This window comes from Pristiophorus japonicus, chromosome 1, assembly GCF_044704955.1.
Source record: "Pristiophorus japonicus isolate sPriJap1 chromosome 1, sPriJap1.hap1, whole genome shotgun sequence".
In the NCBI taxonomy this organism is placed as follows: domain Eukaryota; kingdom Metazoa; phylum Chordata; class Chondrichthyes; family Pristiophoridae; genus Pristiophorus; species Pristiophorus japonicus.
Genome location: NC_091977.1, coordinates 479682188 through 479703124, shown reverse-complemented (window position 1 = coordinate 479703124; position 20937 = coordinate 479682188). Strand labels below are relative to the sequence as shown.

At 46.4% G+C, this 20937-nt stretch overlaps 1 protein-coding gene across 1 annotated transcript in view; it reads left to right on the top strand.

Moving 5' to 3' along the window:
* Positions 1-20937, top strand: part of setd2 (SET domain containing 2, histone lysine methyltransferase) — a 232785-nt gene that overhangs the window by 103929 nt on the left and 107919 nt on the right. The window contains exon 18 of the mRNA XM_070887830.1: positions 2241-2380. Within this exon, the coding sequence (XP_070743931.1) occupies positions 2241-2380 (140 nt within the window). The remainder of the gene's footprint in view (positions 1-2240; positions 2381-20937) is intronic.

Genomic DNA, 20937 nt, shown 5'->3' with positions numbered 1-20937 from the left:
TGTGTTTAGCTACTGTTTAACTACTTGTGGTAGCGAGTTCCACTCTCTGGGTGAAGATACTGCTCTTGAATTCCCAATTGGATTTATTGGTCTTACATTTATAGTCCTTGGTTTTAGTCTCCCCCACAAGTGGAAACATCTTCTCTACGGCTCTGGTTGGAAGTGCACACGAGAAGACATTCAGCTTGGCTGTGATGCTTCGCACTTACGAATAGCTTGTCAACATTTAACACACTCCACATTGTCCCAAATAAATGCAGTTTCCTGTTGCTGTTATTTTTCCCTTCCTCGCTCCTTGAAGTATTTATTGGGAGCTATAAACAAGCAACCTTGAGTGTCTGTTGGACATTGGGAAATTTCAATATCCATTCCTCTCCTCATACTCCCTCGGAACAAAATACGAGTTTAATCACTACACCCAGCACCTGGCCATATTACAAAAGGGGTCTGGAGTTCCTGTGGTCTGTTGGGGGAAGTGGGAAATGCCTAGATTCAGGAGGGAGAACGACTAGAGAGGAAGGTGGCAATTAAAACGTAAATGTTCAAACCTTGGGATCGCCCTGTCCTACCTCGATTGCTGCCATTGCTTTGTTCATTTACTGTGCAAGAGTTTTACTAAAGCTTGCTTCACTTCAACACCAACCACATCCCAACAGACAGTGTCTGCCATTTACTCCCATTGCTTGGGCTCCATTTCCATTCACCTCCATTATCTTGGCCCTCTTCCCATTTAATCCCATTGCCTGGCTCTCATTGCCTGAGTTCCATTCCCATTTACTCCCATTGCCTGGGTCCAATTCCCATTTACTCCCATTGCCTGGGTCTAATTCCCATTTATTGACATTTATCTGGTTCCTATTTACTCCAAGGCCTGGCTCCCATTACCTGGGCTTCATTCCTGGAGGCTACACTTTAATGACTTCACTTGTACAAGGCTTACGGATGTGCAGCTGCTTGACTTTGAAGCAGTTTAAATGACTTTAAACAGTTTAAATGTCCCCGGCTTCTGGCTGTGGGCAGTCCATGATTCTGGGGGAAAGACTCCACGAGCCAACAACATGTAAACCATATTGATCACCAGAATTTGGGGTGGAACGGCAATGCCCGTGGCAGGTAACAGACATTTACTTTAGCCAGCCTGTCTCAGGAGGCAGGAAATGGCAGCACTTGCCAGGTACTGTTCCCTGCCTTTGTAACACATGCAATGCTGCCCTGTTTGTCTGGGACAATGTTGGAAGCTTCAGTGGTTCTGAGCAGGTTGGTCTTGAGCGCAGCTGTAGCGATTCTGCGCATGTCAGGGTATGGTGGCGGAGCAGATATGTGACTGATCCAGTAATCCAGAGAACAGGAGTTCAAATCCCACCAGGGCAGTTTGAGAATTTGACAGCAGCTTTTTATTTCCAGATTTTTAAAGCTGGTATCAGCAAAAGTAACAATGAAGCTGTCTGATTGTCATTGAAAACCCCAACTGGTTCACTAGTATCCTCTAGGGAGGGAACACTGCCACCCTTGTCTGGTCTGGCCTTATATGTGACTCCAGTCCCACATTGTGGTTGACTCTTATCCACCCTCTGAAGTGACATGGCAAGCCAATCAGTTGTATCAAAACGCTCCAAGGAGAAGGCCCAACACCATCCTCTTGGGGTAACTAGGGATGGGTAATAAATACCACCCATGCCATCCTAAGAATTAATAAATAATAACCTTGTTTTATTGTCTTGTATTTTATTGTACTTTAGAGAGCTGAAGGATTTTGACAGCCCAAATGATCTTTCTTTGCCTCCCTTTTCCCTCCCTCCCCAAATCTGCTGAAGACGTGGCTCATGGCTGAGATTCGACAAACCGGGCACTCTGCGGTACTTTGCCCAAGTTGCCGTTCTTTGTGTGTGAGTCCTTGGCAGCAAATGTTGTCAGGATTCCCATAGGACGCACACACGCAAGCGCTTTCCAGCGGGGAGTCACTTGTCAGAATCACAAGCGGGAACCCTTGCTGATTTTCCCCACTCCCATACATGGAGCAACGATGGCACCACGATCCCAGCTCAACCAATGTACCTGGGGCCTCTTGGTCTATATTGGCTCAGCCACTTACAGAGTAAGCTCTTTCAACCATGTGGGCAGGAAGCACTCCACCTTAACTTTCCTTGTGTTTCTTCAGGTATTTACAGTTTCGATGCAACACGGGTTGTTGTTTGATTGTCGCTCTTTTTTTTAATGACTACTGTATCTGTAATCTCCAGCAGGAACTGATTGTCGTCAATAACCTTCTCGATTTGCCGCCTCCTTCACCTCCAAAACCAAAGAGCATCGTCCTCCCCTCCAACTGGAAGACCGCCCGGGATCCTGATGGAAAGATTTACTATTATCACGTGATAACCAGGTTGGTGGGAGTCCATCCCCCTCACATCTCCAGCTTATTTGTCCCAACAGACTGGTAATGCAAGGCAGGGCGTGATTATAGGTGTCTGGCCTCGAGGGGTGGCAAGGGGAGCTGCTTCTGTGGCCGATGAGCCACTGACCAGAAAGAACTCGACGCCTGAGCTCAATCAGGATGGCAAGCTGTTCTGCACCCTCGCCCCCCGCCCCCCCCCCCCCACCCCACCTGCCCAGGACACCTCACCCCTTGAAAATGTTTGCAGAGGTTATCTTGCAGCCATTCACTACAGGTATGTGGTGGAGGTAGTGTCGTTTGTACAGTTCCAGAATTTTACAGCACAGAAAGAGAACATTCTAGACTCATGGGCTCACTCACCTTGTGTCGGCTTGGCTCAGTGGCAGCACTCTTGCCACTCCAGAGACTTGAGCACGTAACCTGGGCTGTGCTTTTCAGTACGGTATTGAAGGATTGCTGAACTGCTGCACTGAGACGTTACGCTTTCCATGGCACTATTTTGAAGAGGAGCAGGGGAGTTCTCCCCGATCTCCTGGCCAACATTTATCCCTCAACCAACACCACGAAAACAAATGTTTGTCTGTGTTAACCAATGATTCCCATTTATTACCTTGGCTGTACTCCAGGGATCTGCACTAACTCAGTAAGGTCTCTGTTATGTATTTAACCTCTTGCAACCTGTATTACACTATCACCAGAGGGCTTACCTGTTGGAGTCCCAAGGGATCCCAGCATCTCTTGGGAGCACGGTATATAAGCAGGCCACCCACGAGGTACCTGCACTCTCGAGTCTTATTAAAGGAGCTAAGGTCCCACTTGCTCATTGTACACAGTACTCAGTTTCATCCCTTATTATGAACATATCAATTGGCGACGAAGTAATGAACAACCGCGCGAAAATGCAAAGAACAGTTGGTACCCTGGAGAAGTTCTCAGAAGGGGACATAGAAACATAGAAAATAGGTGCAGGAGTAGGCCATTCGGCCCTTCGAGCCTACACCACCATTCAATATGATCATGGCTGATCATGCAACTTCAGTACCCCATTCCTGCTTTCTCTCCATACTCCTTGGTCCCTTTAGCTGTGAGGGCCACATCTCCCTTTTGAATATATCTAATGAACTGGCCCCAACAACTTTCTGTGGTAGAGAATTCCACATGCCCACAAGTCTTTGAGTGAAGAAGTTTCTTCTCATCTCGGTCCTAAATGGCTTACCCCCTTATCCTTAGACTGTGACCTCTGGTTCTGGACTTCCCCAACATCGGGACCGTTCTTCCTGCATCTAACCTGTCCAATCCCGTCAGAATTTTATATGTTTCTATGATATCCCCTCTCATTTTTCTAAATTCCATTGAATACAAGCCTAGTCGATCCAATCTTTCTTCATATGTCAGTCCTGTCATCCCGGGAATCAGTCTGGTGAACTATCGCTGCAATTCCTCAATAGCAAGAATGTCCTTCCTCAGATGTGGAGACCAAAACTGTACACAATATTCAAGTTGTGGCCTTACCAAGGCCCTGTCCAACTGTAGTAAGACCTCCCTGCTCCTATATTCGAATCCTCTCGCTATGAAGGCCAACATGCCATTTGCCGCCTTCACCGCCTGCTGTACCTGCATGCCAACCTTCAATGACTGATGTACCATGACACCCAGGTCTCGATGCACCTCCCCCTTTACCAATCTGTCACCATTCAGATAATAATCAGCCCTCCTGTTTTTACCACCAAAGTGGATAACCTCACATTTATCCATATTATACTGCATCTGCCATGTAGTTGCCCACTCACCTAACCTGCCCAAGTCACCCTGCAGCCTCTTAGCATCCTCCTCACAGCTCACACCGCCACCCAGCTTAGTGTCATCTGCAAACTTGAAGATATAACATTCAATTCCTTCGTCTAAATCATTAATGTATATTGTAAATAGCTGGGGTCCCAGCACTGAACCTTGCGGCATCCCACTAGTCACTGCCTGCCATTCTGAAAAGGACCCGTTAATCCCGACTCTCTGCTTCCTGTCTGCCAACCAGTTCTCTATCCACGGCAATACATTACCCCCAATACCATATGCTTTAATTTTGCACACTTATTTGGGACCTTGTCAAAAGCCTTTTGAAAGTCTAAATACACCACATCCACTGGCACCCCCATGTCCACTTTACTAGTTACATCCTCAAAAAAATCCAGAAAATTTGTCAAGCATGATTTCCCTTTCATAAATCCATGCTGACTTGGATCGATCCTGTCACTGCTTTCCAAATGCGCTGCTATTACATCTTTAATAATTGATTCCAACATTTTCCCCACCACCGATGTCAGGCTGACCGGTCTATAATTCCCTGTTTTCGCTCTCCCTCCTTTTTTAAAAAGTGGTGTTACATTAGCTACCCTCCAATCCATAGAAACTGATCCAGAGTCGATAGACTGTTGGAAAATGATCACCAATGCATCCACTATTTCAAGGGCCACTTCCTTAAGTACTCTGGGATGCAGACTATCAGGCCCTGGGGATTTATCGGCCTTCAATCCCATCAATTTCCCTAACACAATTTGCTGACTAATAAGGATTTCCTTTAGTTCCTCCTTCTCGCTAGACCCTCGGTTCTCCTAGTATTTCCGGAAGGTTATTTGTGTCTTCCTTAGTGAATACAGAACCTAAATATTTGTTCAATTGATCTGCCATTTCTTTGTTCCCCATTATGACTTCACCTGATTCTGACTGTAAGGGTCCTACATTTGTTTTCACTAATCTTTTTCTCTTCATGTATCTGTCGACTAGTGGGGTACCGCAAGGTTCTGTGCTGGGGCCCCAGCTGTTTACACTGTACATTAATGATTTAGACGAGGGGATTAAATGCAGTATCTCCAAATTTGCGGATGACACTAAGTTGGGTGGCAGTGTGAGCTGCGAGGAGGATGCTATTAGGCTGCAGAGTGACTTGGATAGGTTAGGTGAGTGGGCAAATGCATGGCAGATGAAGTATAATGTGGATAAATGTGAGGTTATCCACTTTGGTGGTAAAAACAGAGAGACAGACTATTATCTGAATGGTGACAGATTAGGAAAAGGGGAGGTGCAAAGAGACCTGGGTGTCATGGTACATCAGTCATTGAAGGTTGGCATGCAGGTGCAGCAGGCGGTTAAGAAAGCAAATGGCATGTTGGCCTTCATAGCAAGGGGATTTGAGTACAGGGGCAGGGAGGTGTTGCTACAGTTGTACAGGGCATTGGTGAGGCCACACCTGGAGTATTGTGTACAGTTTTGGTCTCCTAACCTGAGGAAGGACATTCTTGCTATTGAGGGAGTGCAACGAAGGTTCACCAGACTGATTCCCGGGATGGCGGGACTGACCTATCAAGAAAGACTGGATCAACTGGGCTTGTATTCACTGGAGTTCAGAAGAATGAGAGGGGACCTCATAGAAACATATAAAATTCTGACGGGGTTAGACAGGTTAGATGCAGGAAGAATGTTCCCAATGTTGGGGAAGTCCAGAACCAGGGGTCACAGTCTAAGAATAAGGGGTAAGCCATTTAGGACCGAGATGCGGAGGAACTTCTTCACCCAGAGAGTGGTGAACCTGTGGAATTCTCTACCACAGAAAGTTGTTGAGGCCAATTCACTAAATATATTCAAAAAGGAGTTAGATGAGGTCCTTACTGCTAGGGGGATCAAGGGGTATGGCGAGAAAGCAGGAATGGGGTACTGAAGTTGAATGTTCAGCCATGAACTCATTGAATGGCGGTGCAGGCTAGAAGGGCCGAATGGCCTACTCCTGCACCTATTTTCTATGTTTCTATGTTTCTATGTCGAAGCTTTTACAGTCAGTTTTTATGTTCCCTGCAAGCTTACTCTCATATTCTATTTTCCCGCTCCTAAATAAACCCTTTGCCCTCCTCTGCTGAATTCTAAATTTCTCCCAGTCCTCAGATTTGCTGCTTTTTTTGGCCAATATATATGCCTCATCCTTAGATACAATGCTATCCTAATTTCCTTTGTAAGCCATGGTTGGAGCCACCTTTCCCGTTTTATTTTTACGCCAGGCAGGGATGTACAATTGTTGAAGTTCATCCATGTGATCTTTAAATGTTTGCCATTGCCTATCCACCGTCAACCCTTTAAGTATCATTCGTCAGTCTATCCTAGCAAATTCACGACTCATACCAGCGAAATTACCTTTCTTTAAGCTCAGGACTCGAGTCTCTGTATTAACTGTGTCACTCCATCTTAATGAAGAATTCTACCATATTATGGTCACTCTTCCCCAAGAGGACCTCGCACAACAAGATTCAAATTAATCCCCTCTCATTACACATCACCCAGTCTAGGATGGCCCGCTCTCGAGTTGGTTCCTCGACATATTGGTCTAGAAAACCATCACTTATACAGTCCAGGAAATCCTCCTCCACCGTATTGCTACCAGTTTGATTAGCCCAATCTATATGTAGATTAAAGTCACCCATGATAACTGCTGTACCTTTTATTGCCGCATCCCTAATTTCCTGTTTGATGCTATCCCCAACCTCACTATGACTGTTTGGTGGTCTGTACACAACTTCCACTAGTGTTTTCTGCCCTTTGATGTTCCGCAGTTCTACCCATACAGATTCCACATCATCCAAGCTAATGTCCTTCCTTAATATTGCGTTAATTTCCTCTTTAACCAGCAACTCTACCCGACCTCCATTTCCTTTCTGTCTATCTTTCCTGAATGTTGAATACCCCTGAATGTCGAGTTCCCAGCCTTGGTCACCCTGGAACCATGTCTCCGTAATCCCAATCATATCCGTTTACCGCTATCTGCGCAGTTAATTCATCCACCTTATTACAAATGCTGCTCGCTTGTTTTTTAATGCTCTTTGGCCTTTTAGAATTATGCTGTAATGTGCCCCTTTTTGATCTTTGTCTTTGATTTTTCTGCCCTCCACTTTTACTTTTCTCCTTTCTACCTTTTGCTTCTGCCCCCATTTTACTTCCCTTTGTCTCCATGCATAGGTTCCCATCCCCCTAACCTATTAGTTTAAATCCTCCCCAACAGCACTAGCAAACATTCCCCCTCGGACATCTGTTCCAGTCCTGCCCAGGTGCAGACCGTCCGGTTTGTACTGGTCCCACCTCCCCCAAAACTGGTTCCAATGTCCCAGGAATTTGAATCCCTCCCTCTTGCACCATTCGTCAAGCCACGTATTCATCTGAGCTATCCTGCTATTTCTACTCTGACTAGCACGTGGCACTGGTAGCAGTCCTGAGATTACTAGCTTTTGAGGTCCTGCTTTTTAATTTAACTCCGAGCTCCCTAAATCTAGGGACGATTGGGAGGCCTTCGTGGAGACTCGACCAATACTTTGTGGCCAACAAGCTGGAAGGGGACGAGAACGCTGCCAAACGAAGGGTGATCCTCCTAACTGTCTGTGGGGCAACAACCTATGGCCTCATGAAGAATCTCCTGGCTCCGACAAAACCAACAGCCAAATCCTATGAAGAATTGTGTACGCTGGTCTGGGAGCACCTAAATCCTAAGGAAAGCGTTTTGATGGAGATATCTGTTCTACACGTGTGAACAATCGGAGAGCCAGGAAGTGACTAGCTATGTCGCCGAACTAAGGCGCCTCGCAGGACATTGCGAATTTGAGGGATTCCAAGAACAAATGCTGAGAGACTTTTTTGTACTGGGCATTGGCCATGAGGTAATCCTTCGCAAACTGTTGACTGTTGAAACTCCGAATCTAAATAAAGCCACAACGATAGCCCAGGCATTTATGTCCACCAGCGATAACACCAAACAGATTTTGCAGAATAAAGAAGTTTCAGCCAGTAATGTGCACAAAGTAACGTCATTTTTGAGCAGAATATACATGGCAGAACGTACACACCGGCTGCTGCTGCACGACCTCAGATGACCCAGAGTCCACCATCGATTGTTAATGTGAGGCAGTTAACACCTTGTTGGCGCTGCGGAGGTGATCATCAGCCCCATCAATGCCGCTTCAAACACTATGCGTGCAAGGGTTGTAGAACAATGGGACACCTCCAGCGAATGTGCAGGCGAGCTGCAAACCCTGCAAACCACCACGTTGCAGAGGAAGATCGATCCACTGTGGATCAGGCTGAATTGGGGACTCGTACCGAGGAGGCCAAAGTGTACGGGGGACACACAGTCACCACGAAATGTCCACCAATAATGTTGAAAGTTGAACTGAACGGAATTCCAGTATCTATGGAGCTGGACACGGGTGCGAGTCAGTCCATAATGAGTAAAAAGGCCCTTGACAGGCTGTGGGGCAACAAGGCACACAGGCCCACGCTCAGCCCCATTCACACCAAACTAAGGACTTACACCAAGGAACTAATCCTTGTAATTGGCAGTGCAGAAGTCAAAGTCTCCTATGGTGGAGCAGGGGATGACCCCACGTTGTTAGGCAGAAGCTGGCTGGGAAAAATATGCTGGAACTGGGATGACATCCGAGCGCTTTCGTCTGTCAACATGTGCCCAGGTTCTGAGCAGGTTTCCACCGTTGTTCAAGCCAGGCATTGGAAGCTTTTCGGGGTGAAAGTGCAGATCCATTTGGCACCCGGTACGTGACCCATCCACCACAAGGCATGGGTGGTACCGTATATGATGCGTGAAAAAGTGGAAATTGAGCTGGACAGGCTGCAGCGAGAAGGCATCATCGCGGCGGTGGGATTCAACGAGTGGGCCAGTCCGATTGTCCCAGTACTTAGAGGATGGCACGGTCAGAATTTGTGGGGACTATAAAGTAACAATTAACCGTTTTTCGCTGCAGGATCAGTACCCGCTACCCAAGGCAGACGACCTATTTGCGACCCAGGCTGGAGGGAAGACATTCACCAAGCTGGACCTGACCTTGGACTGCATGAAGCAGGAGTTGGAGTCGTCTTCGAAAGGCCTCAAAGGTCTGTTCATCTGTAACAGATGCCCGTTCTGGATTTGGTTGGCCGTGGCAGTCTTCCAAAGGAACATGGAGAGCCTGCTAAAGTCGGTTTCTCCCACCGTGGTTTTCCAGGACGACATACTGGTTACAGGTTGGGACACCAGTGACGCTTGAAGAATCTGGAAGAGGTTCTTAGTCGGTTGGATCACGTGGGACTCTGGTTGAAATGCTCGAAGTGTGTTTTCCTGCCGCTGAAGGTCAAGTTCTTGGGAAGAAGAATCACGGCAGACGGCATCAGACCCACCGACATCAAGAACGCACCGAGACCACAGAACGTGACGGAGCTGCGGTCGTTTGTGGGACTTCTTAACTTTTCGGTAATTGCCTACCTAGGTTAAGCACCCTGCTAGAACCCCTGCATGCGCTATTGCGCAAGGGGGACGATTGGATATGGGGGAATTCACAAGAAGCTGCCTTTAAGAAAGCCAGGAATTTGTTGTGTTCAAACAAACTGCTTGTCTTGTATAACCCTTGTCAACGATTAATGCTAGCTTGCGATGCATCATCATACGGGGTCGGGTGTGTGTTACAACAGGCTAACAAATCGGGGATTTTGCAACCGGTCGCTTATGCGTCCAGGAGTTTGTCTAAGGCCGAATGAGCCTACAGCATGATTGAAAAAGAGGCTCTGGCGTGCGTTTATGGGGTAAAGAAAATGCACCAGTACTTATTTGGCCTCAAGTTTGAGCTTGAAACTGACCACAAGCCGCTCATATCGCTGTTCTCTGAGAGCAAAGGGATTAACAGCAATGCCTCTGCCCGCATTGAAAGATGGGCGCTCACCCTGTCAGCATACAACCATGTAATCTGCCACAGACTGGGCACAGAGAACTGCGCAGATGCTCTCAATCGGCTGCCATTGCCCACCACTGGGGTGGAAATGGCATAACCTGCAGACTTGTTCTTGGTAATGGATGCATTTGAAAACTAGAAGTCCCCCATTACGGCCTGCCAGATCAGGACCTGGACCAGCCAGGATCCCTTACTGTCCTTGGTTTAAAAAAAAAACTGTGTCCTCCATGGGAGCTGGTCCAGCGTCCCAGCGGAAATGCAGGAGGTAATTACGTCGTTCCACAGGCGCAAAGACGAACTGTCCCTGCAGGCGGACTGTGTTGTAGGGCAATCGCGTTGTTTTGCCCAAGAAAGGCAGAGACACGTTCATTGATGAACTGCACAGTACCCACCCAGGAATTGTAATGATGAAAGCCATAGCTAGATCCCATGTGTGGTGGCCTGGCATCGACTCAGATTTAGAGTCGTGCGTGTGCCAGTGCAACACTTGCTCTCAGCTGAGCAATGCACCCAGAGAGGCAGCAGTAAGTGTGTGGTCGTGACCCTCCAAACCGTGGTCGAGAATCCTTGTGGACTATGCAGGCCCATTTCCAGGAAAAATGTTTTTGGTTGTCTAGGATGCTTACTCAAAATGGATTGAATGTGCAATAATGTCTGTAAGCATGTCCACGGCCACTATTGAAAGCCTACGAGCCATGTTTACCACACACGGCCTGCCTGATGTCCTGGTCCGCGAAAATAGGCCGTGTTTCACCAGTGCTGAATTCAAGGAATTCATGACCCGCAGTGGGATCAAGCACGTCACATCTGCCCCGTTCAAGCCCGCATCCAACGGCCAGGCAGAACGTGCAGTTCAGACCATCAAGCAAAGCTTGAAATGCGTGTCAGAAAGGTTCCTGCAGACCCGACTATCCCGAGTGCTGCTCAGCTACCCCACCAGATCCCACTCACTCACCAAGATTCCCCCAGCCGAACTGCTCATGAAAAGGGCGCTCAAAACAAGGCTCGCTCTTGATCACCCTGATCTCCATGGTCACGTGGAGGACCGGTGGCATCAACAAAGTATGTACCATGACAGCTCAAATTTGTCTCTCGATATTGAAATCAATGATCCTGTGTTTGTACTCAACTATGGACATGGTCCCAAGTGGCTTGCTGTTACGGTCATAGCCAAAGAGGGGGGTAGGGTGTTTCAGGTCAAATTGGCCAATGGACTAACGTGCAGAAAACATTTGGACGAAATCAAATTGCGGTTCACCAACAGCTATGAACAACCCAAAGAAGACACCACCAACTTTGACCCTCCAACACACACACACAAGTGGCAACTGACATCATGGTTGACCACGAAGCCGAACTCACCATCCCCAGCAGCCCGGCAAGGCCGGCTGCCCCGCAGCCCAGTGAAGAACTGACCAACTCATCCACAACCTTTGAATTACCCGCATTTGTACCGAGACGATCGAAAAGGGAGCCTACGAGACGAATTTAAGGAGCTAGGCGCTAAATTAAAAAGTAGGACCTCAAAAGTAGTAATCTCAGGATTGCTACCAGTGCCACGTGCTAGTCAGAGTAGGAATCGCAGGATAGCTCAGATGAATACATGGCTTGAGCAGTGGTGCAGCAGGGAGGGATTCAAATTCCTGGGGCATTGAAACCGGTTCTGGGGGGGTAGGACCAGTACAAACCGGACGGTCTGCACCTGGGCAGGATCGGAACCAATGTCCGAGGGGGAGTGTTTGCTAGTGCTGTTGGGGAGGAGTTAAACTAATATGGCAGGGGGATGGGAACCAATGCAGGGAGACAGAGGGAAACAAAATGGAGACAGAAGCAAAAGACAGAAAGGAGATGAGTAAAAGTGGAGGGCAGAGAAATCAAGGCAGAAAACAAAAAGGGCCACTGTACAGCAAAATTCTAAAGAGTCAAAATGTAATAAAAAGGCAAGCATGAAAGCCTCAATGCGAGGGGTATTCGGAACCCAGGAGAGGGCTCTGAGCTAGTTAGAGTGGGTGAGAGCTCAGATGAACATGTTCCCAAGAAAAAATGCAAAAGGCAGGAGGCAACAGAACAGAGTAGCACTGGGGTAAGTGTAAACCACAAGGTGATAGGAAGGGACAATATGTATGAATATAAAGGGGCTGCAGGAGGGGTTAAAACTAAAAATCATGGTTTAAAAACTAGTGTTAAAACACTCTACCTAAAAGCACGCAGCATTCGAAATAAAGTAAATGAGTTGACGGCACAAATCATTACAAATGGGTATGATTTGTTGGCCATTACAGAAACGTGGTTGCTGGCCAAGACTGGTAATTAAATATGCAGGGGTATCTCACGATTCGGAAATGTAGACAAGAAGGGAAAGGAGGTGGGGTAGCTCTGTTAATAAAGGATGATATCAGGGCAGTTGTGATATTGGCTCTAATGAACAAAATGCTGAATCATTGTGGGTGGAGATTAGAGATAGTAAGGGGAAAAAGTCACTGGTGGGCGTAGTTTATCGGCCCCCAAATAATAACTTCACGGTGGGGCGGACAATAATCAAGGGACTAATGGAGGCATGTGAAAAAGGAACGGCAGTAATCATGGGGGATTTTAACCGACATAGCGATTGGTCAAATCAAATCGCACGGGGTAGCCTTGAGGAGGAATTCATAGAATGCATACGAGATTGTTTCTTAGAACAGTATGTTACAGAATCTACAAGGGAGCAAGCTATCTTAGATCTGGTCCTGTGTAATGAGACACGAATAATAAATGATTTCCTAGTAAAAGATCCTCTCGGAATGAGTGATCACAGTATGGTTGAATTTGTAATACAGATTGAGGGTGAGGAAGTAGTGTCTCAAACGAGCGTACTATGCTTAATCAAAGGGGACTACAGTGGGATGAGGGCAGAGTTGGCTAAAGTAGACTGGGAATACAGACTAAACGGTGGCACAATTGAGGAACAGTGGAGGACTTTTAAGGAGTTCTTTCATAGTGCTCAACAAAAATATATTCCAGTGAAAAAGAAGGGCGGTAAGAGAAGGGATAACCAGCTGTGGATAACCAAGGAAAAAAAGGAGAGTATCAAATTAAAAACCAATGCATATAAGGTGGCCAAGGTTAGTGGGAAACTAGAAGATTGGGAAAATTTTAAACGACAGCAAAGAATGACTAAGAAAGCAATAAAGAAAGGAAAGGACAGATTAGGAAAAGGGAAGGTGCAACGAGACCTGGGTGTCATGGTACATCAGTCATTGAAGGTTAGCATGCAGGTACAGCAGGCGGTTAAGAAAGCAAATGGCATGTTGGCCTTCATAGCGAGGGGATTTGAATACAGGGGCAGGGAGGTGTTGCTACAGTTGTACAGGGCCTTGGTGAGGCCACACCTGGAGTATTGTGTACAGTTTTGGTCTCCTAACTTGAGGAAGGACATTCTTGCTATTGAGGGAGTGCAGCGAAGATTCACCAGACTGATTCCCGGGATGGCAGGACTGACCTATCAAGAAAGACTGGATCAACTGGGCTTGTATTCACTGGAGTTCAGAAGAATGAGAGGGGACCTCATAGAAACGTTTAAAATTCTGACGGGTTTAGACAGGTTAGATGCAGGAAGAATGTTCCCAATGTTGGGGAAGTCCAGAACCAGGGGTCACAGTCTGAGGGTAAGGGGTAAGCCATTTAGGACCGAGATGAGGAGAAACTTCTTCACCCAGAGAGTGGTGAACCTGTGGAATTCTCTACCACAGAAAGTTGTTGAGGCCAATTCACTAAATATATTCAAAAGGGAGTTAGATGAAGTCCTTACTACTCGGGGGATCAAGGGTTATGGCGAGAAAGCAGGAATGGGGTACTGAAGTTTCATGTTCAGCATGAACTCATTGAATGGCGGTGCAGGCTAGAAGGGCTGAATGGCCTGCTCCTGCACCTATTTTCTATGTTTCTATGTTTCTATGAAAGATAGATTACGAAAGTAAACTTGCGCAAAACATAAAAACATAGTAAAAGCTTTTACCGATATATAAAACGGAAAAGAGTGACTAAAGTAAATGTTGGTCCCTTAGAAGATGAGAAGAGGGATTTAATAATGGGAAATGTGGAAATGGCTGAGACCTGAAACAATTATTTTGCTTCGGTCTTCACATTGGAAGACACAAAAACCATGCCAAAAATTGCTGGTCACGGGAATGTGGGAAGGGAGGACCTTGAGGTAATCACTATCACTAGTGGGGTAGTGCTGGACAGGCTAATGGGACTCAAGGTAGACAAGTCCCCTGATCCTGATGAAATGCATCCCAGGGTATTAAAAGAGATGGCGAAAGTTATAGCAGATGCATTCGTTATAATCTACCAAAATTCTCTGGACTCTGGGGAGGTACCAGCGGATTGGAAAGCAGTTAATGTAACGCCTCTGTTTAAAAAAGGGGGCAGACAAAAGGCAGGTAACTATAGGTCGATTAGTTTAACATCTGTTGTGGGGAAAATGCTTGAAGCTATCATTAAGGAAGAAATAGCGGGACATCTAGATAGGAATAGTGCAATCAAGCAGATGCAACATGGATTCATGAAGGGGAAATCATGTTTAACTAATTTACTGGAATTCTTTGAGGATATAACGAGCATGGTGGATAGAGGTGTACCGATGGATGTGGTGTATTTAGATTTCCAAAAGGCATTTGATAAGGTGCCACACAAAAGGTTACTGCAGAAGATAAAGGTACGTGGAGTCAGAGGAAATGTATTAGCATGGATCGAGAATTGGCTGGCGAACAGAAAGCAGAGAGTCGGTATAAATGGGTCCTTTTCGGGTTGGAAATCGGTGGTTAGTGGTGTGCCACAGGGATCGGTGCTGGGACCACAACTGTTTACAATATACATAGATGACCTGGAAGAGGGGACAGAGTGTAGTGTAACAAAATTTGCAGATGACACAAAGGTTAGTGGGAAAGCGGGTTGTGTAGAGCACACAGAGAGGCTGCAAAGAGATTTAGATAGGTTAAGCGAATGGGCTAAGGTTTGGCAGATGGATTACAATGTCGGAAAATGTGAGGTCATCCACCTTGGGGGAAAAAAAAACAGTAAAAGGGAATATTATTTGAATGGGGAGAAATTACAACATGCTGTGGTGCAGAGGGACCTGGGGTCCTTGTGCATGAAACTCTTTTTGAGTCTACCTGCAAAACATAAACACTAAACCGTGCCACCCGACCTGGGTGACACACCAGACATTTACAAGGCCCTTTTTTTCCTTTTTTTTGGTTTTTTTTTTTTGTGTTTTTCTTTTGTGCATGAATCCCAAAAAGTTAGTTTGCAGGTGCAACAGGTAATCAGGAAGGCGAATGAAATGTTGGCCTTCATTGCGAGAGGGATGGAGTACAAAAGCAGGGAGGTCCTGCTGCAACTGTACAAGGTATTGGTGAGGCCGCACTGTGTGCAGTTTTGGTCACCTTACTTAAGGAAGGATATACTAACTTTGGAGGGGGTTCAGAGACGATTCACTAGGCTGATACCAGAGATGAGGGGGTTGCCTTATGATGATAGATTGAGTAGACTTGATCTTTACTCGTTGGAGTTCAGAAGGACGAGGGGTGATCTTATAGAAACATTTAAAATAATGAAAGGGATAGACAAGATAGAGGCAGAGAGGTTGTTTCCACTGGTCGGGGAGACTAGAACTAGGGGCACAGCCTCAAAATACGAGGGAGCCAATTTAAAACCGAGTTGAGAAGGAATTTCTTCTCCCAGAGGGTTGTGAATCTGTGGAATTCTCTGCCCAAGGAAGCAGTTGAGGCTAGCTCATTGAATGTATTCAAATCACAGATAGATAGATTTTTAACCAATAGGGGAATTAAGGGTAAGTGGAGCTGTGTCCACGGCCAGATCAGCCATGATCTTGTTGAATGGCGGAGCAGGCTCGAGGGGCTAGATGGCCTACTCCTGTTCCTAATTCTTATGTTCTTATGAAAAGCCCCAGATCGTCTCACTTTGTAAATAAGTGTACGATTGACTTTACGGGAGAGTGATGTTCTGTATTGAACCCCTTGCAACCTGTATTACAATTTAATACCAGAGGGCCGACCTGTTGGAGTCCCAAGGGATCCCAGCATCCCTTGGGAGCATGGTATATAAGGAGGCCACCCACGAGGTACCTCTGGAGTCTTATTAAAGGAGCTAAGGTCACACTTGCTCTTTGTACACAGTACTCCGTTTCATCCCTTATTATGAACATATCAGTCTCCTCTCGCCGTCCTCTGCTCAGGCGCCTAATCCAAGGTTTTTGTTAAATTGCCCTTTACCTGTACGCTCTCCAGTGCCGGGATATCCCATTGTAGTCTGATTAGAACTGCACTCAGGACTCCGGGCAGGGTTTGGCCCCAGAACTCTTGACAATTTCCTGATCACTTGCTGTGCTCTGCCTGTTTCATAGAAACATAGACATAGAAACATAGAAAATAGGTGCAGGAGTAGGCCATTCGGCCCTTTGAGCCTGCACCGCCATTCAATGAGTTCATGGCTGAACATGCAACTTCAGTACCCCATTCCTGCTTTCTCGCCATACCCCTTGATCCCCCTAGTAGTAAGGACTACATCTAACTCCTTTTTGAATATATTTAGTGAATTGGCCTCAACAACTTTCTGTGGTAGAGAATTCCACAGGTTCATCACTCTCTGGGTGAAGAAGTTTCTCCTCATCTCGGTCCGAAATGGCTTACCCCTTATCCTTAGACTGTGACCCCTGGTTCTGGACTTCCCCAACATTGGGAACATTCTTCCTGCATCTAAACTGTCGAAACATTTCTATGAGATCCCCTCTCATTCTTCTGAACTCCAGTGAATACAAGCCCAGTTGATCCAGTCTTTCTTGATAGGTCAGTCCCACCATCCCGGGAATCAGTCTGGTGAATCTTCGCTGCACTCCCTCAATAGCAAGAATGTCCTTCCTCAAGTTAGGAGACCAAAACTGTACACAATACTCCAGGTGTGGCCTCACAGAGGCCCTGTACAACTGTAGCAACACCTCCCTGCCCCTGTATTCAAATCCCCTCGCTATGAAGGCCAACATGCCATTTGCTTTCTTAACCGCCTGCTGTACCTGCATGCCAACCTTCAATGACTGATGTACCATAATACCCAGGTCTCATTGCACCTCCCCTTTTCTTAATCTGTCACCATTCAGATAATAGTCTGTCTCTCTGTTTTTACCACCAAAGTGGATAACCTCACATTTATCCACATTATACTTCATTTGCTATGCATTTGCCCACTCACCTAACCTATCCAAGTCACTCTGCAGCCTCATAGCATCCTCCTCGCAGCCCACACTGCCACCCAACTTAGTGTCATCCACAAATTTGGCGATACTACATTTAATCCCATCGTCTAAATCATTAATGTACAATGTAAACAGCTGGGGCCCCAGCACAGAACCCTGCGGTACCCCACTAGTCACTGCCTGCCATTCTGAAAAGTACCCATTTACTCCTACTCTTTGCTTCCTGTCTGACAACCAGTTCTCAATCCACGTCTACCCCAATCCCATGTGTTTTAACTTTGCACATTAATCTCTTGTGTGGGACCTTGTCGAAAGCCTTCTGAAAGTCCAAATACACCACATCAACTGGTTCTCCCTCGTCCACTCTACTGGAAACATCCTCAAAAAAATTCCAGAAGATTTGTCAAGCATGATTTCCCTTTCACAAATCCATGCTGACTTGGACCTATCATGTCACCTCTTTCCAAATGCGGTGATATGACATCCTTAATAATTGATTCCATCATTTTACCCACTACCGATGTCAGGCTGACCGGTCTATAATTCCCTGTTTTCTCTCTCCCTCCTTTTTTTAGAAAGTGGGGTTACATTGGCTACCCTCCACTCCATAGGAACTGGTCCAGAGTCTATGGAATGTTGGAAAATGACTGTCAATGCATCCGCTATTTCCAAGGCCCCTCCCTAAGTACTCTGGGATGCAGACCATCAGGCCCTGGGGATTTATCGGCCTTCAATCCCATCAATTTCCCCAACACAATCCGACTAATAAGGATTTCCCTCAGTTCCTCCTCCTTACTAGACCCTCTGACCCCTTTTATATCCGGAAGGTTGTTTGTGTCCTCCTTAGTGAATACCGAACCAAAGTACTTGTTCAATTGGTCTGCCATTTCTTTGTTCCCAGTTATGACTTCCCCTGATTCTGACTGCAGGGGACCTACGTTTGTCTTCACTAACCTTTTTCACTTTACATATCTTATAGAAGCTTTTGCAATCCGTTTTAATGTTCCCTGCAAGCTTCTTCTCGTACTCTATTTTCCCTGCCCTAATCAAACCCTTTGTCCTCCTCTGCTGAGTTCTAAATTTCTCCCAGTCCCCGGGTTCGCTGCTATTTCTGGCCAATTTGTATGCCACTTCCTTGGCTTTAATACTATCCCTGATTTCCCTTGATAGCCACGGTTGAGCCACCATCCCTTTTTTATTTTTGCGCCAGACAGGGATGTACAATTGTTGAAGTTCATCCATGCGGTCTCTAAATGTCTGCCATTGCCCATCCACTGTCAACCCCTTAAGTATCATTCGCCAATCTATCCTAGCCAATTGACGCCTCATAACTTCAAAGTTACCCTTGTTTAACTTCTGGACCATGGTCTCTGAATTAACTGCTTCATTCTCCATCCTAATGCAGAATTCCACCATATTATGGTCACTCTTTCCCAAGGGGCCTCGCACAACGAGATTGCTAATTAATCCTCTCTCATTACATAACACCCAGTCTAAGATGGCCTCCCCCCTAGTTGGTTCCTCGACATATTGGTCTAGAAAACCATCCCTTGTGCACTCCAGGAAATCCTCCTCCAGTTTGGTTAGTCAAATCTATATGCATATTAAAGTCACCCATGATAACTGCTGCACCTTTATTGCATGCACCCCTAATTTCCTGTTTGATGCCCTGCCCAACATCACTACTACTGTTTGGAGGTCTGTACCCAACTCCCACTAATGTTTTTTGCCGTTTGGTGTTCTGCAGCTCTACCCATATAGATTCCACATCATCCAAGCTAATGTCCTTCCTAACTATTGCATTAATCTCCTCTTTAACCAGCAATGCTACCCCACCTCCTTTTCCTTTTATTCTATCCTTCCTGAATGTTGAATACCCCTGGATGTTGAGTTCCCAACCCTGATCATCCTGGAGCCATGTCTCTGTAATCCCAATCACATCATATCCGTTAACATCTATTTGCACAGTTAATTCATCCACCTTATTACGGATACTCCTTGCATTAAGACACAAAGCTTTCAGGCTTGTTTTTTTAACACACTTTGTCCTTTTCGAATTATGATGTAGTTTCTTGCCTTTGTTTACTCGGCCTTCCACTATTGCTTTTTACCTTTCTACCATCTGTTTCTGACTCCATATTACTTCGCCCTGTCTCGCTGCATAGGTTCCCATCCCCCTGCCATATTAGTTTATATACTCCCGAACTGCATTAGCAAATGTTACCCCCAGGACATCAGTTCCAGTCCTGCCCAAGTGCAGACCATCCCTTTTGTACAGGTCCCACTTCCCCCAGAACTGGTTCCAATGTCCCAGGAATTAGAATCCCTCCCTCTTGCACCACTGCTCAAGCCATGTATTTATTCTAACTATCCTGCTCCCTCTACTCTGATTAGCACATGGCACTGGTAGCAATCCAGAGATTACTACCTTTGAGGTCCTATTTTTTAATTTAACTCCTAGCTCCCTAAATTCAGCTTGTCGGACCTATTCCCGCTTCTTCCCAAATCGTTGGTACCTACATGTACCACGACAACTGGCTGTTCACCCTCCCTCTCCAGAATGCTCTGCAGCCGCTCCGAGACATCCTTGACCCTTGCACCAGGGAGGCAACATACCATCCTGGAGTCTCAGTTGCGGCCGCAGAAACTCCTATCTATTCCCTTACAATAGAGTCGCCTATCACTATAGCTCTCCCACTCTTTTTCCCGTCCTTCTGTGCAGCAGAGCCACCCATGGTGCCTTGAACCTGGCTGCTGCTACCTTACCCTGGTAAGTCATCTCCCCCAACGGTATATCTGTTTTGGAGGGAGATGACCGCAGGGGACTCCTGCACTCCCTTCCTGTTCTTGCCTTGTCTCTTGGTCACCCATTCACTATCTGTCCTCACCCTTATCTGCAGTGTGACCAACTCACTAAATGTGCAATCCACAACATTCTCAGCATCGCGCATGCTCCAGAGTGAGTCCATCCGCAGCTTCAGTGCCGTCATGCGGTCTGTCAGGAGCTGCAGCTGGACACACTGGAAGTGTCCCTGACTTCCCATATAGCACAGGAGGAGCATGACACGGGTCCAAGCTCTCCTGGCATGACTTAACCCTTAAATTAATTTACTTAAACACCAAACAGCTATTTAGTAGTTCACTGCCAATTAAACCAACTTAAAAGTCAGTCTAAAAGAGAGTTATACTTACCAGTCGAACAGCCAACCACTTACTAGCTTGGCTGTGACGTCACCTCTCGATTTCGCACCACTCTATCTTTGTCTGCAGCTGGTTGGGCTGGTCTCTGGTCCTCCGACTCTTACTCTCGCACTCCTTATCAGCTGCTCTAGTGTCAGCATTGGTAGGAAAAACAAGACAAAACAGCACCTGCCACCCCCACTTGCCCAAACTCACCCACTTAACAAACTCACGAATGCCACTCTTTGCTGCTGCATTCCGTGCTCTGCAAGAGCTGCCTCTTTTTAAACTGTATCTAGGTCAGATGACTAACTACTGGTCAGTTGTTTACAGAACTGGTTTTAATAGCTGCTAATTGCCTC